The 19,541-nt window shown below is 38.3% G+C and overlaps 1 protein-coding gene across 1 annotated transcript in view; it reads left to right on the forward strand.

Moving 5' to 3' along the window:
- Window positions 1-302: 302 nt before the first annotated feature.
- SLC30A7 (solute carrier family 30 member 7) overlaps window positions 303-19,541 on the forward strand; it is a gene marked incomplete at both ends in the record, with an annotated part of 83,646 nt that continues 64,407 nt past the window's right edge. Inside the window, 3 exons of the mRNA XM_080691826.1 lie at window positions 303-382; window positions 561-662; window positions 16,457-16,570. Of these exons, the coding sequence (XP_080547952.1) occupies window positions 303-382; window positions 561-662; window positions 16,457-16,570 (296 nt within the window). The remainder of the gene's footprint in view (window positions 383-560; window positions 663-16,456; window positions 16,571-19,541) is intronic.

The following is a 19,541-nucleotide window of genomic DNA, read 5'->3' on the forward strand; positions in this document are numbered from 1 at the left end:
CAGAGACGCCTCCACGTCGCCTCGGCTTTTGCCGCCTCTGGGCAGCTCAGGCCCCGCCCCGACGCAGGCCGCGCCCACCGATAGGCCACGCCCACTCCGGTTCCCGTCCCAGGACGCGTTGCGCGGCTCGGGCCGGAAGTGGGCGAGTTCCCGGGCGTGTGTCTGTCTGTCTGGGTCTCGCGGCGGCGGCGGCTGCAGTCTGGCGCTGGGGGTTCCCGTCCGAGGTCACCGCTGTCACTGCCGCCACCCCACGGAGCCACTTCTAGAAGAGAAAAGGCCCGGCCCTTCGCCGGGCGGAGAAGATGTTGCCTCTGTCCATCAAGGATGACGAATACAAACCACCCAAGTTCAATCTGTTCGGCAAGATCTCGGGCTGGTTTAGGTGCGGGTGCTGTTTGCTGGGAGAGGGTGTCCATAGGAGGAGAGAAAGCCCAGACCTGAGGACGGTCCACGGTGCTGGGAGGAAGTGTCAGGGACTGGGAGTGTCTTGGAAGGGGGATCCAGTTTCGGGGTCCCGGCTCCCCTTTGACTCCATCCTCTTCCCCATTTGTCATGCCCAGGTCTATCCTGTCGGACAAGACGTCCCGAAACCTGTTTTTCTTCCTGTGTCTGAACCTCTCTTTCGCTTTTGTGGAACTACTCTACGGCATCTGGAGCAACTGGTAACCAAAGGGAAAATGGTTGGGGCGGAAGCAGGGAATGGGGGAAGATCTAGCACTATTTGCTTAATGCCACGTAGCTCCTCACCTAGAGGTACAGGTCTTGCTTGCCCTTGCCGCCACCTCTGCTGCTTTCTCATACGCACACCGATCAGGCAGGACGATTTTCTATGATCCAGGGCCTATCTTTTTTTTTTCATCCCCATCCTCTTCCGCACAACTCAAACAAGACTGAGAAGCCAAGCTTATTTTGGCAGATGGAGAAAGTATTCCCTTTTTAACTCAGCATACTTTAGCTTTTTCCACTTGGACCTGGGAGATATCTGTTCCAAGCCCCTCTGGGGGCGTGGCATTTGGATATCACCCTTAAAATTCTGAGAGTGAATATCTGAGATTCTGCTTAGTTTGTTAGTAGGTCTTTGGTGACCTGTGAAGAGGTTCCTAAAAATGATATACAGGAATATGTATGCCATTCTCTTCTCTCTTTATGCTGAAACGGTTTCATGATTTTTCTGTGCTCTTGACTGCAGTAGTTATCTAAAAACATCTCTTCATTTGAGGGTTTTTGTTGTTACAGTTTTATGGGGGGGAGGGTTGAGAAAAGTCCAGTGTAACTCTATGGGAAAGAAATTGCTATTATGTAGATATTTTCTGTTGACTAACTTAAGGTTGTGTGAAATTGTTCTACCAAGATCCTCACACTTCTCCTAACTTCATACTTATTTATTTTTGTAGTACTGGGGATTGAACCCAGGAGCATCCTACCTCTGAGCTATACCCCCCCCCCCTCTATTTTTTATTCTGGGTCTCACTTAGTTGTGAAGGGCCTCACTAAGTAGTGGAGCCTGGCTTTGAACGTGCAGTCATCCTGTCTCAGCCTCCCAAGTACTGAGCTTACAAATGTCCCCCGCCGCCATCATGCCTGGCCTAACTTCACCTTTAGATTTTATACCCATTTACAAATCTGATTAAAGTCAACGCTTAAAATTTTGCTTAAGCGTCATGGTGTTCTTGTGATCCCTGATATAGATCTTCTACCTTGGATTGAGAACCTGTGCCATTTGTACTGTTTTTCTAGTGAGTAAACTTGTCTCTGCCATTTTATGGCTCATTTTCAAAGATAATATCTGTCTGATATTATCTCTATCAAGATTCAGTAATGATTCTATCACTGGGTTTTTTGACAACTATATATTTATGTGAAAAAAGGGCTTTTCAATTTAGTTTTATCAAAAATATTAAACAATCATCAGATATAAATGTTATTGGCTTAGTCACCATTTGGTTATAAAAGGCATATTGGCACAATGAAATTTTTATATATTTAATAACTGTTTTGGATCCTCTGGGAATCAGGTTTGTATAAGTGTTCGTATGTGTTTGTTTATGAAAGATGTACCATCATAGATTGTTTTATTTAATCCCATAAAATTAATACCCTTCAGTATTATAGATGGTAAAAGCACTATGTGATTTTAACTTTTTAAAATTATACTTTAATCATGAATGTACAATATTTACAATATATTTATGTGCCTATAGGTTCACTTAGCTTTTAAGTTCCTTGAGTGTACCCGAGCATGGTGGCACATGCCTGTAATTTAAGTACTTGGGAGGCTCAGACAGGAGCATCACAGGTACAAGGCCAGCCTCAGCAACTTAAATTTCTCAAGTTAATTTCTCACTAAACTCCACTTTGTCATAGTCATTTCTGCGTTCAACTTCATTCTATAAAAATAAGTTTCGCCGGGCTTGGTGGCGCACGCTTGTAATCCCCGCACTTGGGAGGCGGAGATAGGAGGATCGCGCAGGTTCGAAGCCAGCCGTGCGCGCTGGTTTAGGAGACCCTGTTTCTAAATAAAATAAAAACCTAAAAATAGGTCTGGGGGTGTAGCCCGGAGGTAGAAGGGCTTCCAGGAACCCCAGTACCACACACACAAAAAAAAGTTTCACGCTGTTGAGGGCATGAAGCACTCACTTCACAAATGAAGTTTCATAGAAATAGTGGATGTAGCTGAGACAAATATTAAGTTGTTTTGGTTCTTTTTCAGAGCTTTCATTTTAAAGAAAGAACTTAATTATAGTTGCTTTATATTTCTGATGCTGAGAAGGTGTTTTTAGTGGAAGAATAGCTAAGTTCTTTGTGTATTTTCCCCCACTAAATATCCACTTTCATATTTCAGCTAGAAAAAGTAAACTTTATTAAGATAGAGAGATCCTTAGCCAGGCGTGGTGGCGCACCCTTGTAATCCCAGCATTTGGGAGGCTGAGGCAGGAGGATCGTGATTCTCAGCCAGCCTCAGCTACTTAGGCCTTCTGCAACTTAGTGAGACCCTGTTTCAAAATAAAGAATAAAAGTTAGGGCTGGAAGTTGGGCATGGTGGCTCATGCTTGTAATCTAAGCATTTGGGAGGCTGAGACAGGAAGATTGCGGTTCGTGGTCAACCTCAGCTACTCAGAGGCCCTTTACAACTTAGTGAGACGCTGTTTCAAACTATAGAATAAAAAATAGGGCTGGAGTGTAGCTCAAAGGTAAAATGCCCCTGGGTTCCATCCCCATTATATATATATATATATCTCACACACACACACACACAGGTTGGGATCCTTGTCTGTCTTATTTAGTATGTGGCATATAGTAGGTGCTTGATGCATATTTGCTGAATAAAAGAATGAGGGAAGGATGAGTGTATGAAATTTATCTAAACTTAAACATGCTAATTACCCCTGTTAGAGAAAAAGCACTGTAAAACATTAAATTCCTTCTTTCTCTCATTCTTAGAGGTTGGGGGGGGAATGGTAGGAATATTGATGTGTGTTTTATTATCTATATAGTACTTTTTCTTTTGATATTTTTCATTTTTTATGTTAAGTAACTGTATAATTTCAAGATAATATAAGAATGTGGTTTTGTACTATTGAGGATTTCTTTCCAAAGTTACAGAAAAACTTTCAAATAGTTGTTTAAATAAGGTAATATTTCCCCTGGGGGTGTTGGCCCACGTCTACTAATTCCAGTTACTTGGGAGGCTGAGATAGGAGGATTGCAGATAGATTCAAGACCAGCCTCGGCAACTTAGGCTCTTAGCAACTTAGTGGGACCCTCTTTCAAAACAGAACAAAAGAAATAAAATAAAATAAAATAAAATAAAATAAAAAGGGCTGATGGTGTAACTTGGAGGTAGAATGCCCCTGGATTCAATCCCCAGTGCCACAATCAGTTGATTGATCAATCAATCAGTAAATAAAACTTTATTTCTAAGATGGCTGATAGAGTTCCAGCCATTCTACAACTGACTTTTTGCAGTGCAGAGATAAAAAAGGCAAAAGTTGTACATATTGTCTTTTAAAGAGTTGGATGGATGTCATACAGTGCTTTCACTAAAACTTTATCATTATCTATTGAAAATTTTATGTCAGTTATATTATTTAACAAAGCTGTTGAAACCATTTTTTCCCTTAGGCACAAAAGAAACTTGGGGAACTCTAAAGGTCAATGCTTCTGTATTAAGAAAGTAAATATTTGTTCATGAAATGTTTAAGGTAATACTGGATATTCATTTGGTCCTACTTCTGTATAATATGTCATAGGAGATGTCTATAAAGTAATTGCTGGGTAGAGAAAATTTCATTAATCATATATTTTTCTATTAAAGTAAAATTTTTATATGCCGTAGTCTTTTATCAACCTTTCCCTTTTTAAAAGATAGTATTACTTATTGGATATGGTGATGCTTTTCCCTTCCTGTAGATTTATTTTTTACCTTAAAAATTTAGATAAGCGTTCCATTTTGCTGAGGATTTTTAAGTGAGAGTTATGTAATGGAATGGAGTTGTGAGTTGTTATTTCACTGCGGTTCATGTTTATTTACTTTACTTATTTTGGAATTCTAAAGATTTTCTAATTTCTTGTTAATAACTTGATATATAATATTCCCTCCTCTTTATCTTATGGAAATCAGCTGGTAAGGAATTTGTGAATTATGATGATCCATTGTCTTCAATTTTGAATTGGTGTTTAACAACCAATATGAATATTAGCTTTGTTACCGTTACCAATCAACCCTTAAAAAAACATTTTTATCCTAGAAAACTTTTAAACATATATAAAAGTAGAGTGCTTTGTGGATCTCATGTGTCCACCACACAGATTTAACATTTACCAACACTTGGCCTGCCTATTTCATTTTATCTGTCATTCCTGCCCTATCATCGGATTGGTTTAAGCAGATACAAGATGTAAGTTTTTCTGTAACTACTTCAAGATGATCATCTAAAAGATAAGAGCCCCCCTCCTTTTAACATAATCCCCAAACCATTAACAGCTATAAAACTAATGACTTGTTAATCTAAAATGTCCAGTTCCTAAGTGTTCACATGCCTTTCATTGTCTTATAAATTCTTTAAATTTGGTTTATAGATCAGAATCCAGATAAAATCTATACACAGTGTGTGACTATTTGATATGTCAGGATCTTAAGTCTCTCATAATGTATTGGTTCTCTTTTTCCTTTTCTTTATTTTTGCCTCTGGACAATCTTAAATGAAATGCTTTTCAAAAGTTTTCTTTTGCCATATGGCCTGTTCACATTCATTCTATTTTGCTTCAGTGTTCTCATCTCTACTTTACACCCTAAGCTGTTTCTCATAAATGTCTTTAGACAGTAGTCACTAAAATAAATTTAGAAATATTTTAAAGAAACTAGTGCTTTAATGCCAGGCGTGGTGGCCCACGTTTGTAATCCCAGCGCTTGGGAGGCTGAGACAGGAGGATCACACAGGTTCGAAGCCAGCCTCAGCTACTTAGTGAGGCTCTCAGCAACTTAGTGAGAGCCTGTTTCCAAATAAAGTATAAAATAGGTCTGGGAGTATAGCCCAGAGGTAGAAAAGTCCCTGGGTTCCACCCTCAGTACCAGGAAGAAAAAAAAAAAAAAAAGAAAGAAAGAAACTAGTGCTTTAAAAAGGGCCAAACCCAAATGTGCTGGTTTTAGCAACTAGTTTTTCTTTATGGTGATTGACTGAAGTTTTGTTAGTATAAAAGTCATGTAATCTTCAATATTATCTTTGCTACTATTTTATTTTCTGTTAGTGCATTGCAATTATACAACCCAGTGAGGTTTAAAGTGATGAAAACATACATGCACGCACATTTAGTATGTTACCTTCTGGATCCCACCCTGCTCCTTTGACCCCTGCCCCAAATGTTAGTGAGATTGGTGTGATACCTTCATATATGGACATAGCATTATTTGAACTGTTTTCCTTATCAATTCTAATTTTCCCCTTCCCCAGTCCCCTTCCACCATTCTACTAGTATCTCTCCTTATTTATCTGAAGTGTGTTTTGTTTCCCATTTTTTCTCCAGCTTCCACATATTAAAGAAAACATATAACTCTCGACTTGAAGAGACTGACTGGTCTTACTTAGCACAATATTTTCTAGTTCCATCCATTCTGTTGCAGATAACATAGTTTTGTTCTTCTTTATGGCTGAGTAAAACCCCATTGTGTGCATATACTACATATTCTTTGCTCATCAACTACATATTCATTTGTTGATGGCCACCTAGGCTGGTACCATAATTTGGCTATTGTGAATTGTGTTGCTATAAATATGGATATGATGTATCACTATAGTATTCCGATTTTAATTCCTTTGGAAAGATAGTGAAGCGTGGTATAGATGGGTCATTTGTTGGTTCCATTCCTAGTCTGTTAAGGAACCTTCATACTGATTTCCATAGTGATTGCACTGATTTACAATCCCACCTACAGTATTTAAGAGTTCCTACTTCCCCAAGTCCTTGCTGGCATTTATTATTGTTTGTATTCTTGGTTCTTGCCATTCTAAGTGAATAGATGGGATCTCTGAAGTTTTGATCTGTATCTCCCTAATTGCTAGTGATATTGAGAACATTTTTTTTTTTTTTTTTTTGGTGGTACTGGGGTTCCTGGAAACCCTTCTACCTCCGGGCTATACTCCCAGACCTATTTTTATCCTTTTTTAAATTTGGAAACAGGGTCTCCTAAGCCAGCATGGCTGGCTTCGAACCTGCGCGATCCTCCTGTCTCCGCCTCCCAAGAGCGGGGATTACAAGCGTGCGCCACCACACCCGGCCGAGAGAACATTTTTTAAAATACTTATTGGCCACAGGCCGGGCGTGGTGGCGCACGCTTGTAATCCCCGCACTTGGGAGGCAGAGACAGGAGGATCGCGCAGGTTCGAAGCCAGCCGCGCCCTGGCTTAGGAGACCCTGTTTCCAAAACGAAAATGTAAAAAATAGGTCTGGGAGTGTAGCCCGGAGGAAGAAGGGCTTCCAGGAACCCCAGTACCACAAAAAAAAAAAAAAAAAAAAAAAAAACTTATTGGCCACTTGTATTCCTTCTTTTGAGAATTATCTATTCAATTCACTTGCCTATTTTTATTGGGTTGTTTGTTCTTTTAATGTTTAGCATTTTAAGTTCTTTGTATATTCTAGATAGAAGTCCTCTATCAGAGAAGTAGCTGGCCTAGACGCTCTCCCATTCTGTAGACTCTTCAGACTCTTGTTTCCTTTGCTGTGTGGAAGCATTTTAATTTGATGCATCCCAATTATTGATTCTCAGTTTTATTTCTTGACATGAAAGGAGGCCATCTTAATTTTTAAAGGAAACTTATGCCATGAAGTTCAAATTATTCATAATTGGGAACATTTGCTAATATTAAAGATGGGCAATCAAAATGGCATTCATCTAAGCATCATGTTTACAGTCATGGGTGAAGAGAGAACTAGAAGTAGGGTTTTTTCACATGAGTCTACATATTTGGAGCTGAGTAATTTTCAAATCATGATTATCAGGTTTAAGTGAAAAGATCTTATATCACACTGCTTTAACAGAACATGATGTTCTTCTATCTCAAAAGAGGGAGTAGTTTTTCAGGTAGGATCACATTTTATTTAATGCTAAAAGTCAGATAGTACTTTAATGAAGATAAAGTGTAGCTAAAATTCATATAAAATTTAAATTTTTATTTTGGTGAGTATTAAAATTGCCATGCTTTATCTCTACCTCTTTAACAGGGAACTGTATTTCTGTAGTATGCAGAAGGATTTACCTTTGTTCTTTTCCCTTTAAGGCAGCATTTGGCATCCACTGAATGTATATAAAATACATTCTTTGAAAAAACATTTTGTTAGGGTTACTGTAACAAAACACTGGCTTAGACAATAGAAATGTATTCTCTCACATTTCTGGAGGCAAGAGGTCTGGGTGTCAACAGGGTTGGTTCCTTCTGAGCACTACAGGAGGAATCTGTTCCAAGCACTTCCCCAAGCGTCTGCTGGTTTGAGAGTAATTTCTGACATTCCTTGGCTTGTAGAAACATCACCGTATCTTTGCCTTATCATCATATAGTAATCTCTTGTGTGTGTGTGTGTGTGTGTGTGTGTGTGTGTGTGTGTTCCTCTAGATTCTGTTTTTAATATGGATATAAGAGTTGGGGATTGTGGTACACATTGTAATCCTAGTACTTGGGAGGCTGATTCAGGAGAATAACAGGTTCGAGGGCAGCCTCAACAAGCAGTGAGACTCTCATCAACCTAGCAACACCGTTTCAAAATAAAAATAGAATAGAGCCAGGCGTAGTGGCGCACGTTTGTAACCCCAGTGCTTGGGAGGCTGAGAAAGGAGGATTGCACAGGTTCAAAGCTAGCCTCAGCTACTTAATGAGACCCTGTTTCCAAATAAAGTATAAAAATAAGTCTGGGAGTATAGCCTGGAGGTAGAAAAGCTCCTGGGTTTCACCCCCAGTACCACAAAAATAAATAAATAAAAATAGAATAGGGCTGGGGGTATAGCTCTGAGGTAGAATGCTCTTGGGTACAATCCTCAAAATTCCCCAAATAAGTAAAATATAGTAAGGGTTCAATTCCCAGTGCCGAAAAGCAAGCAAGCAAGCAAGCAAGCAAGCCAGCCAGCCAGCCAGCCAGCCAGCCAGCCAGCCAGCCAGCCAGCCATGCCTCTATAACTGATTTATAATCATTTAAAATTTAAAAATCACATAATAGGATAAACTCATATTTTAAGAAATAAAAACTTTTTTTTTTTAATGATGTTAGAGATTGAGCCCAGAGGCATTCTACCTCTAAGCTACACCCCAACCTTGTTTTATTTTTATTTTGAAACAGGGTCTTACTAGATTGATGAGAGCCTCACTATTTGCTAAAGCTATCCTCAAACTTGTGATCTTCCTATTTCTGCCTCCCAAGTACTGGGATTACAAGCATGCACCACCACACCTGGATGAAATAAAAACATTTAAAACCATGCCTAGGAAGGAAAGTTAACCTTTTAAATGTGTAGGCTAATGTAGTTACTGAAGTTGGCTTTTTAAATTAAAATTTCACAGTATCAGCTGGGTGTGATGGTGCACACTTTTAATCCTAGTACTTGGGAAGCTAAAACACGAGAATCACAGGTTTGCAGCCAGCCTTAGCAACTTAGTGAGGCCCTCCTCAACTTAGTGAGACCCTATTTCAAAACAAAGAATTAAAAATGGGTCTAGGGTGTAGGTCAGAGGTGGAATGCCCCTGGGTTCAATCCCTAGTACCTACAAAAAAAAAAAAAAAATCATAGTATCAACATTGTGTTTATAACTGTTTTATCAGAAAAGAAAAATAATTTTCTAGCCAAGCATGGTAGTGCATGCTTGTAATCCCGGTAGTTGGTAAGCTGAGACAGGAGGATTGCAGGTTCAAGATCAGCCTCAAAACTTAGTCTCTCAGCTCAGCAATTTAGCAAGACCCTATTTCCAAATAAAAATAAAACTGATTATGTATGTCTCGGTATGTAGCCTGGAGGTTGAAGGCCCTGGATTCCATTCCAGGTACAAAAAAAAAAAAAAAGAAAAGTGATTTGCTGAAACCAAATTTTAATGGTGTTTTGCCATACTAATTCTTTATCAGAGGATAGAAAACAAAATCATAGATAATGTCCTTATTAATGCTTCCATAACACAGTATAGAGAAATTCTTCAAATGGGTCTTTCATACTTTAAAATATAATAAAGTTGAATCATTATTTTCAGTGTTATATAGCCTCTGTGGTTCGAGTATGTAGTTTTTTTTTTGGCTATAACTATCCAAGAACCTATCTTAAAATATCAACTTTTGAAAGAATTGCATGAATAATTCCCATACCTTGTCTTCAGGTTTCAGCTTTTTTCTCTGGTAACTCAATTTCATTATGCATGGAGTTAGGTATCAAATGAGATGGTTAAAATACTGTATGCACTTAAACTTTCTAATTCATTTATGCCTGAATGAAATATAGCTAATGTTTATGATAAAATTTAAGATAGTTTACAAAATGTTTTGCAATGATTTGGGAGAGGCTTACAATTACTGTACTTTTTCTTGTGGGTAAAAAATGTTTTGACATCAGTTTCCAATCTATAATTATTTTAATAACTATCTTATATGAAGAAATTTAAAAATAGGCTCTCTCATGGTCTTGGTCTTTCCTACCCAAGTTATTCACTGCTATTTTGCTTGTTATCAGTGTTGCGTTTGTGTTGGGAGCAGCAGGGTGTTCTTTAACGTGACCCAATCTTAGACTTAGGCAGACACCAGAAGTCTGGACCTTAGGGGTAACTTAACATCAACCTTTTTACCCTTCTCTTTTGATGGCAAAACTCTACCGTATATGTGTGTGTAGTCTTGGGTGGTGACCTGCTCCTTCCTCGGTGGTAGTAGAACTGGATTTCCTTCCCCTGCTTAAGTGACTTTTTTGTAATTGTTTGGAGTGTATACTATGAACTGTTAAATTATCACATATTATTTCGTGTATCTTGTAAGAATCGTATAATAATACACTTTGATTTTCGTTTCATCCTGAGTGCTAGTATTGTCATACATTTCACCTTTACATGTTATAAATCCTATAATAACTGTTTCTATTTTTGCTTTATACCAGAGGTTAGCTAATTTGTATGTCAAAAGAATATAGTAAATATTTTAGACTTTAAGGGGAATACTATCTCTATCACAACTATGCCACTTGGCTTTTGTAGCACAGAAGCATCTGTAGATAGTATATATACTAATGGGGCATAACTGTATTCCAGTAAAACTTATAAAAATAGTGGCCTGGATTTTGTATGTAACCATCAAATCTTTCAAATCTCAGCTTTAGACAAATTTATCTTTAAAATAAACAATTGAAACTTTATTAAGATATAATTTATACATCATACAAATTGCTTTAAAGTGTAGAATTTAGTGGCTTTTAGTATATTTAACAGAGTTGTAAAGTCATCATACAATGTTAGAACATTTTATTACCCCCAAAGGAAATTATCTTTAGCTAGCATCCTCTGATTTCCTTGTCAGATCCTTTATTCCCTGACCTGCCCCAATTCTAGACAACCAGTCTACTGTCCCTATGGATTTGCCTATTCAGGTTCTTTTATGTAAATGGAATTATAAAGTAGATGACCTGTCCACATTAGTTTTTTCACTTAGTGTAATGTTTTCAAGGTTCATCCATGTTATGCATGTATACATATTTCATTTACTCTTATCAAGTAACATTCTAGCAGTGTATAAAGGGTTCTAATTTCTCTGCATTTTGGACAAAACTTGTTATTAATCTGTTTTTTATTATAGCCATGCTGGTGGGTGTTAAATTATTTTTCATTGTGGTTTTGATTTGCATTTTCCTGCAATTAATGATACTAAGTAACTTTTCATGTGCTTATTGGCCATTTGTTTATTTTTAGTTTTTTTATTGATATATACATCTTAATGGAGTACAAGATGGTAGAGGCATACATGCACACATCACTCATTCAGCCCTTCCCCAACTCCCACCCCATTTCTGCCTCCCTTCCTCCTTCTCATGTTTGGCTTAGTGATTGACTTTGATATGATTGTGAATATACCTGATGTACATTAGGGAATTTCCCTCTTCTCCCCTCCCATTATCCCCAGTTAGGTCTCCTTATTTGCTCATCTGTTTGCTCATCTTTCATATTAAGGAGAGCATCTGATTTCTTATTTTTGTGACTGCCTAATCTCACTTAGCATAATGTTCCCCAGTTCTATCCATTTCCCCACAAATGAAGTAATTTTGTTCTTCTTTAAGGCTGAGTAAAATTCCATTGTGTACATATCCCAGTTTTGTAATCAATTCACCTGTTGATAGACATCTTGGCTGTTTCTATAATTTGCCACTTGTGAATTGTGCGGCTAGATATGCATGCTTTAGTTTGATAGTTTGGTTTCCCTTCTTTTGGGTAGACACCCAGAAGTGGTATTGCTGGATTATGTGGCAGGTTCATTCCTATTCTGAGGATCCTTATACTGTTTTCCAAAGTGGTTATACTAATATCAGCCATTTGTATATCTTCTTTGAGAAAAGTCTGTTTAGATCTTTTGTCTATTTTTAGTTTTGGGTTGTTTATCTTTTTCTGAGTTTTAAGAGTTCTTCATATGCTCTGAGTACAAGCCCCTTGTCAAATATAGAATTAGGAAATATTTTTTCCCATTTTGTGCATTGCCTTCTCTTTTACGTAGCTGTCCTTTGAAGCAAACAGGTTTTAGAATTTCAATAACATCTATACTGTGCTATCTTTCTTTTCCTTTTGTTGCTTATGCTTTTTTATAAGTAAGAAACTATTACCTAATCCAGTGTTGTGAATATTTACTTCTACGTTTTATTCTAATGGTTTTATATAGTTTTAGCTTTTAAGTTTAGTAAGCCTTTGTCCATTTTTAGTTAACCTTTATATATGATGTGAAAGATCTATAATTTTTTTGCATGTGGATATTCAGTTGTACGAGTGCTATTGTGTTAAAATAATATTTGTTGAAAACACTGTGCTTTTTACCATTGAATTGCTTGGACATTTCTATACAGCATATAGTATCTAATATCTAGTTTATAGTATAGTATAAAGAGAAATATAGTCTATTTTGATACGTTGATCTTATATCCTTTGTTTCTGAATTCATTTATTAGTTTTAATAGCTATATAGTGTATTCCTTTACAGTGGTGTGTGTGTCTGTGTGTGTTACTGGGGATTAAACCCAGGGTCTTTCTACCTCTCAGCTACATTCCTAGCCCTTTTTAATTTTGTTTTGTTTTGAAACAGATTCTCACTAGTTGTTGAGGGCCTTGCTAAGTTGCTGAGGCTGGCTTCAAAACTGTGATTCTCCTGTTTCAGCCTCTTCTCAAGTACTGGGAGTATGCCCAGCCCCTTAATATTTTTATATACACAAATAGAGATAATTTGACATCTTTCCCTCTAATCTGGGTACTTCTTAATTTAGTTCCTGCTTAATTGCCTTGGTTAGACCCTTGAGTAAAATAGTAGAACTGTTGAGAAGTAACATCCTTGTCTTGTTTCAGATTTTTGGGGAAAGCAGTATTTCCCCCATTGATGATGGTGATGTGAGTTTTTTGTAGATGTCTCTCAAGTTCCTTCTATTTCAAATTTGTGGGGTATTTTTTTTATCGTGAAGAGGTGTTGGATTTTGGAAAATTCTTTTCATCCTTTATTGAAATGACTATGTAATTTTGTCCTTTATTCTACTGATAAAATTGCTTTTGATATATTAACTTTTCATATATTAACTCTTGTATTGTTGGGTTAAATTCCACATGGTCATTGTATATACTTATTCATGGTATATATGTAAATTTGTATATATTTCTCAGTTTGGTTTGCAAGTGTTTTATTGAGAATTTTTGCATGCATATTTACAAGAAATTATTAGTCTAGTTTCTTGTGATACTTCGTCTTGTTTTTGTATTAGAGTAATACTGGTCTTATCTTTGGGAAGTATTCTTTCATATTCTGTTGTGTGGAAGATTATAAAAGATTGGTATTTATTATTCTTTTAAATATTTGATAGAATTTGCTAGTAAAACCAGCATTGCGCTTGTTTTTGATTGGATGTTTTAAAATTACTAATTCAGTCCTTTTTTCTTATAATTGGTATTTATTTATTTATTTATTTATTTATTTATTTAATTTTATTTTTGGTGGTGCTGGGGTTCCTGGAAACCCTTCTACCTCCCGGCTACACTCCCAGACCTATTTTTATACTTTTTTTTTTTTTTTTGGGAAACAGGGTCTCTTAAACCAGCAAAGCTGGCTTAAAACCTGCGCAATCCTCCTGTCTCTGCCTCCCAAGCGCAGGGATTACAAGCGTGCGCCACCACGCCTGGCTATAATTGGTATTTAGATGATTACTTTTTAGTTTTCTAGATTGATTGTTTTTAGTTATTGTCTATTTTGGCTACATTATCTGATTTGTTGGCATATAATATTTTCTTATAATTCTTTTTAGTTTTTAAATTCTGTAATATAATAATTTCTGATTTTTACTAATTTGAGTATTCTTTTTTTTTTTTTTTGGTGGTACTGGGGTTCCTGGAAGCCCTTCTACTTCCGGGCTACACTCCCAGACCTATTTTTACATTTTTATTTGGAAACAGGGTCTCCTAAGCCAGGGCGCGCGGCTGGCTTCGAACCTGCGCGATCCTCCTGTCTCTGCCTCCCAAGCGCGGGGATTACAAGCGTGCTCCACCACACCCGGCGAGTATTCTTTTTTTTTTCCTCTTTTTTTCTCCATCATTCCAAGTAAAGGTTACTGATTTTGTTGATCTCTTGATATAGCCAACTTTTCGCTTTATTGATTTTTTTTCCATTTTTCTTTGCTCAGTTATCTTTAACAGATAGTAAAAGTAAGAAAAATTATCTTTTATAACCTGCAATCATCCTGTCTCAGCCTCCCAAGTACTGGGATTACAATTGCGTGCCACCACACCTGGCTAGGATGGTTTTTTTTTTTTTTTTTTTTTCTGTACTGGGGATGGAACCCAGGGGGCATTGTACCTCCGAGCTATACCTCCAGCCCTATATTTTAGTCTTTTTAGTTCTGAAACGGGGTCTCACTGAGTTGTGAAGGGCCTCACTAAGTAGCTGAGGCTGTCCACGAATGGTGATCCTCTGGTCTCCACCTCCCGAATGCTGGGATTATAAGCTTGCGCCACCATGCCCAAATGGATGGGTATTCTTAAAATTTTTTAAATTTTTTTGTGGTACTGGGGTGGAACCCAGGGGCTTTTCTACCTCCAGGCTATACTCCCAGACATATTTTATACTTTATTTGGAAACAGGGTCTCATTAACTTGCTAAGAGCCTCACTAAGTAGCTGAGGCTGGCTTCGAACCTGTGCGATCCTCCTGTCTCAGCCTCCCAAACTCTCTGGTATTACAAGCGTGCGCCACCACGCCCAGCTGGATGGGTATTCTTAATGCTGCTATGTCTCCTCTTCTCCTCAGCCTTGTATCAAGAGGGAGGTACAGGATATCTAATAATAGCAGACAGTTGCTTTGCATCAGTGTGAGATCCCAAGCCCAAGCAGGTTTCAGCCTTGCCCCCAGTAGCAGATGACTTTTTTTTTTTCTCTCTTTCTTACTGACAGCTGACCTTTGCTAGTGACTGGATTGGGCAGATTCCTACCTCTCATCCAGCAGCAGATGGCTTTAGCAGAAGGCTTTTTATACCCTTCTCAGAAGCAGTTGGGTTTTTCTTTGTGCATGGAGTAGGAAGGTTTTCTTTTTGTTGCTCAAATTTTTTTTTGTTTTTTATTTTTTGTTTTTTTGTTTTTTGGTGGTACTGGGGTTCCTGGAAGCCCTTCTACCTCTGGGCTACACTCCCAGACCTATTTTATACTTTTTTTTTGGAAACAGGGTCTCTTAAGCCAGAGCGGCTGGCTTCGAACCTGCGCGATCCTCCTATCTCCACCTCCCAAGCGCGGGGATTACAAGTGTGTGCCACCATGCCTGGCTTAGGTTTTCTTTTTGTATGTTTAAAAATTATCCTTGATATCTTTCTGTATGTCATACTTAAATATTATCTTTTTAGAAGGCAATTCATTTTTTTAATGTAGCATGGTTAAAAAATCTTTTATTTTTTTTTTTTTTGTAATCATACATCACTTTGGAATACAAGACTTGAGAGGATATACAAGCACATATCATCCAATCCCCATCCCATTCCCTCCCCCTTCCTCGATTCCATGCTTAATTGGTGATTATCTTTAATATAATTGTTTACGTACCTCCTGAGTTTTAGAGATTCCATCCTCCCCCATCCCCTCCCCTCTGATTGGTCACCTTAATTGCTTTTCAATAGGGCCCTTTCTACTACTCCACCTCCTCCTGTTACCCCTTTCCTCCTAGTTCTTGCTAATTAGGGGAAGCATCTGGATTTTATTTTCTGTGCTATTTCTCTGTGCATGCCGCATTGCAAGTTCCGATCCCACTCTTGACGGCCCCAGTAGTGGTTGGCCACCCGGAGGGCTCTGATCCCGACCTCTCTGGCTCTAGCACTGGCCTTGCCTCATGGGAGGCCCCGATCCTGGCCTCGCTGGCCCCCACACTGAACTAACCCCTTGACTGGCTCCTCTCCTGGCCTCAGAGGCTCCAGTACCGGCCTAGCCTCATGGCAGGCTCCGATCCCAGCCTCGCTGACCCTGGCACCAGCCTAACCCCTCGGCAGGCTTCTGTCCTGGTCTCGTAAGTCCCAGCTCCATCCTTGCCTCACAGCCGTTTCCGATCCCAGCCTCACTGGCCCTGGCACTGGCCTTACCCCTTGGCAGAGTCCGATCCCGGCCTCATAGATCCCAGCACCAGTCTTGTAGAAGGCAATTCTTGATGAACAGAGGCTGACCTAGTATTTTTAGAGGAGGATGCCTACTGTTTGTTTTTTATTGTAATATGCCAATGTATTTGCTCTTTTCCAGCTTAGGGTTGATCTCCGACTCTTTTCACATGTTTTTCGATAGCACTGCCATTTTGGCTGGATTGGCAGCTTCTGTTATTTCAAAATGGAGAGATAATGATGCTTTCTCCTATGGGTAAGACTTTTTTTTTTAAATGAATACCTGGATTTTATTTATATTGGAATGCATAAAAAGAAGTGGCTTTTATTGTACCTCTCATGTCTTTTAAGTATACCACAGTGCAAATTTAGTAAGTATGAACACTAAATATTAGAAGGAAATATTACAAAAATACAAATTTAACCCTAATTATACCTGGAAAAAGCTTAGGAAAAAAATAGAATCTATCTCTTATGCAATTATATTAATTTCTAGAACACAATAGGAACTTGGAAAATAAAAATTCTCAACTAGCTTTTTTGGTTGATTAGAATATAAGAACTATAAAACTAGGTTGTGAAAATAAACCAGGCACTACATATTTATTCTCACACCTAGACACTTTCTTTTTTTAAATTTTTTATTGGTGCATTATAGTCATACATCTTAATGGGATAAAACATAGTGGAGACATATATGCACACATCACCCAATTAGCCTTATCCAATTCCCACTCTATTCCCTCCTCCTCCCTCCTTCCCATGCTTGGCTTAGTGATTTACAAGAGAATGGGAGAAGATTTTTGCCACCTACCCCTCCGATAGAGGATTTATATCTAGAATATGCAGAGAACTCAAGAAACTCAGCACTAAGAAAACAAACAACCCAATCAAACTATGGACAAGTGAATTAAATAGACACTTCATGAAGGAAGAAATTCAAATGACCAGTAAATGCATGAAAAGATGCTCAATATCACTGGCAGTCAGAGAGATGCAGATCAAAACTACCCTGAGATTTCGCGTAACTACAACTAGAATGCCAGTCATTCAAAATACAAACAACAACAAATGCTGGCGATGATGTGGAGAAGTGGGAACTCTAAAATATTGTTGGTGGGATTGCAAATTATTGCAACCACTTTGGAAATGAGTATGGAGGATCCTCAGAAGAATGGGAAAGAACTTACCATAGGATCCAGCAATACTACTTCTGGGTATCTACTCAAAAGAAAGGAAACCAAACTACCAAACTAATGCATACGTATCTATGTTCATAGCCACACAATTCAAAATTGCCAAACTATGGAAGCAGCCAAGATGTCCATCAACAGATGAATGGATTACAAAACTGGGATATGTACACAATGGAATTTTACTCGGCCGTAAAGAAAAACACAGTTACATCATTTACAGGGAAATGGATGAAACTGGAGAACATTATGCTAAGTGAGATTAGTCAGTCACAAAAAATAAGAAATTGGATGTTTTTCTTAATATGTGAAAGCTAGGGAGAAATAGTTAACAGGGGGAACTCTAGATGAAGAAAGAGATTCTCTAGAGGAGCAAATAAGGTGACCTAACTGAGGGGATGGGAGGGGGAAGAGGGAAACTGTAAAGCACATGATGTAGTTAAACAAACATATCAAAAGCAATCACTAAGCCAAGCATGGGTAAAACTTTAAAAATCTTTTTCTTGAGGCTTTAAGATCTACACAGAAAAATACACAAATCTTTAGGTCAATTGAGTTTTTGCAAATCAAATACCCTTGTGTAACTCGAATCCCTGAAACATTCCTCCCACACCTCTTCTAGTTCCTTCCTTGCTCCTTCTTGAGGGTAACTATTTCCTTAACTACATGGATTAGTTTTGCCTGTTTTCAAACCATATATAATTGGAATCTGTAATATGTAATTTTATTTGCATCTAAATTTTTTTGCTGTTGAGCGGCCGCTAGGATAATCCAACATAGGCCCTTAGCATAAAAATAATCTCCAAATATTTTGTTAATTGTTCAAGTAAACAAGAATATAAAAGCAGAGCTGAAGAAGATAAAGCCTTATTTTGAAATGATTTTAAATAGTCAGCAAAGTATCCCTTCAATAAGAAGAAGAAACGTGACCATTTTCGTACGTGGAAACTTTTTCTTTTTCCTTTTAATAAGAAAAATAGGCTATAAAAATTTTCCCTATATAGTAGCATTCTCATTTAACTTAAAATTTTTTGGTAGGACCAAGTGCCTGCTCACAGGTAAGAGAATTTAGATGCAAACAAAATTGCCAATTCCCTCTTCCCCCTCTGAGTAACTCTTTCATAGCCTCTCCTTCCATGTGTGTTTTTTCCTTCCTCTCTGTCTCTCATTCTTGTTCCTGTCCTACTCATTTTCTCCTATCCTCTCCTAAACTTCCCTCGCCCCCTCAAGCCTATACTGTATCATGATCTGTGGATCGTCTCCCTTTCTCTCTCCCTCCCTTCTCTCCTCCATACCTTTTCTCTCTTATTTTTCTTTTCCCCTGCTCATCTTCTCTACTTTTTGCCACTGTATCTCTCATGCTGTTTCTTTTTTTTTTTTTTTTTTTTTTTTTTTGGTGGTACTGGGGTTCCTGGAAGCCCTTCTACCTCCGGGCTACACTCCCAGACCTATTTTTTTTTATATTTTTATTTAGAAACAGGGTCTCCTAAGCCAGCGCGCGTGGCTGGCTTCGAACCTGCGCGATTCTCCTGTCTCTGCCTCCCAAGCGCGGGGATTACAAGCGTGCGCCACCACGCCCGGCTCATGCTGTTTCTAACTCTCCTTCTCCCCCCTTAACCTCTCCTGCCCAGTTTCCTTTTTCCCGCATGTTCTAAAGATCCTTCATAATTTCCCTTCCCTGACTTCCCTTGCTGTTTCTCTCATTCATCCCTCTCCTGTTCGCCCACCCTCCTATAAGCTTTCTCTGTGTCTCTTGCTCTCTGTCTCTCCTTCACTGCTCTTCTCTCCCTCCAGCGCTGGTTTGCTCTTAGTGAGTATGCACACCCCTCAAGTATTTAGAGAGCGTCCACTAGGAGTTTAATATTTGTCTAGTTCTACTAAAGTGCAGATGAATACAACATGGCTCCTGCTTTGAAAGAACTTGTGATCTGATGGGAAAACAATTATATAAAAATATCACGATAGCTTACATTGTGACCAGTGCTAAAAAAGAGATACGAAGTTCTGTGATAGAATTTGCTGATTTTAATGACT

This window comes from Muscardinus avellanarius, assembly GCF_963383645.1.
Source record: "Muscardinus avellanarius genome assembly, chromosome: 3".
Lineage (NCBI taxonomy): Eukaryota > Metazoa > Chordata > Mammalia > Rodentia > Gliridae > Muscardinus > Muscardinus avellanarius.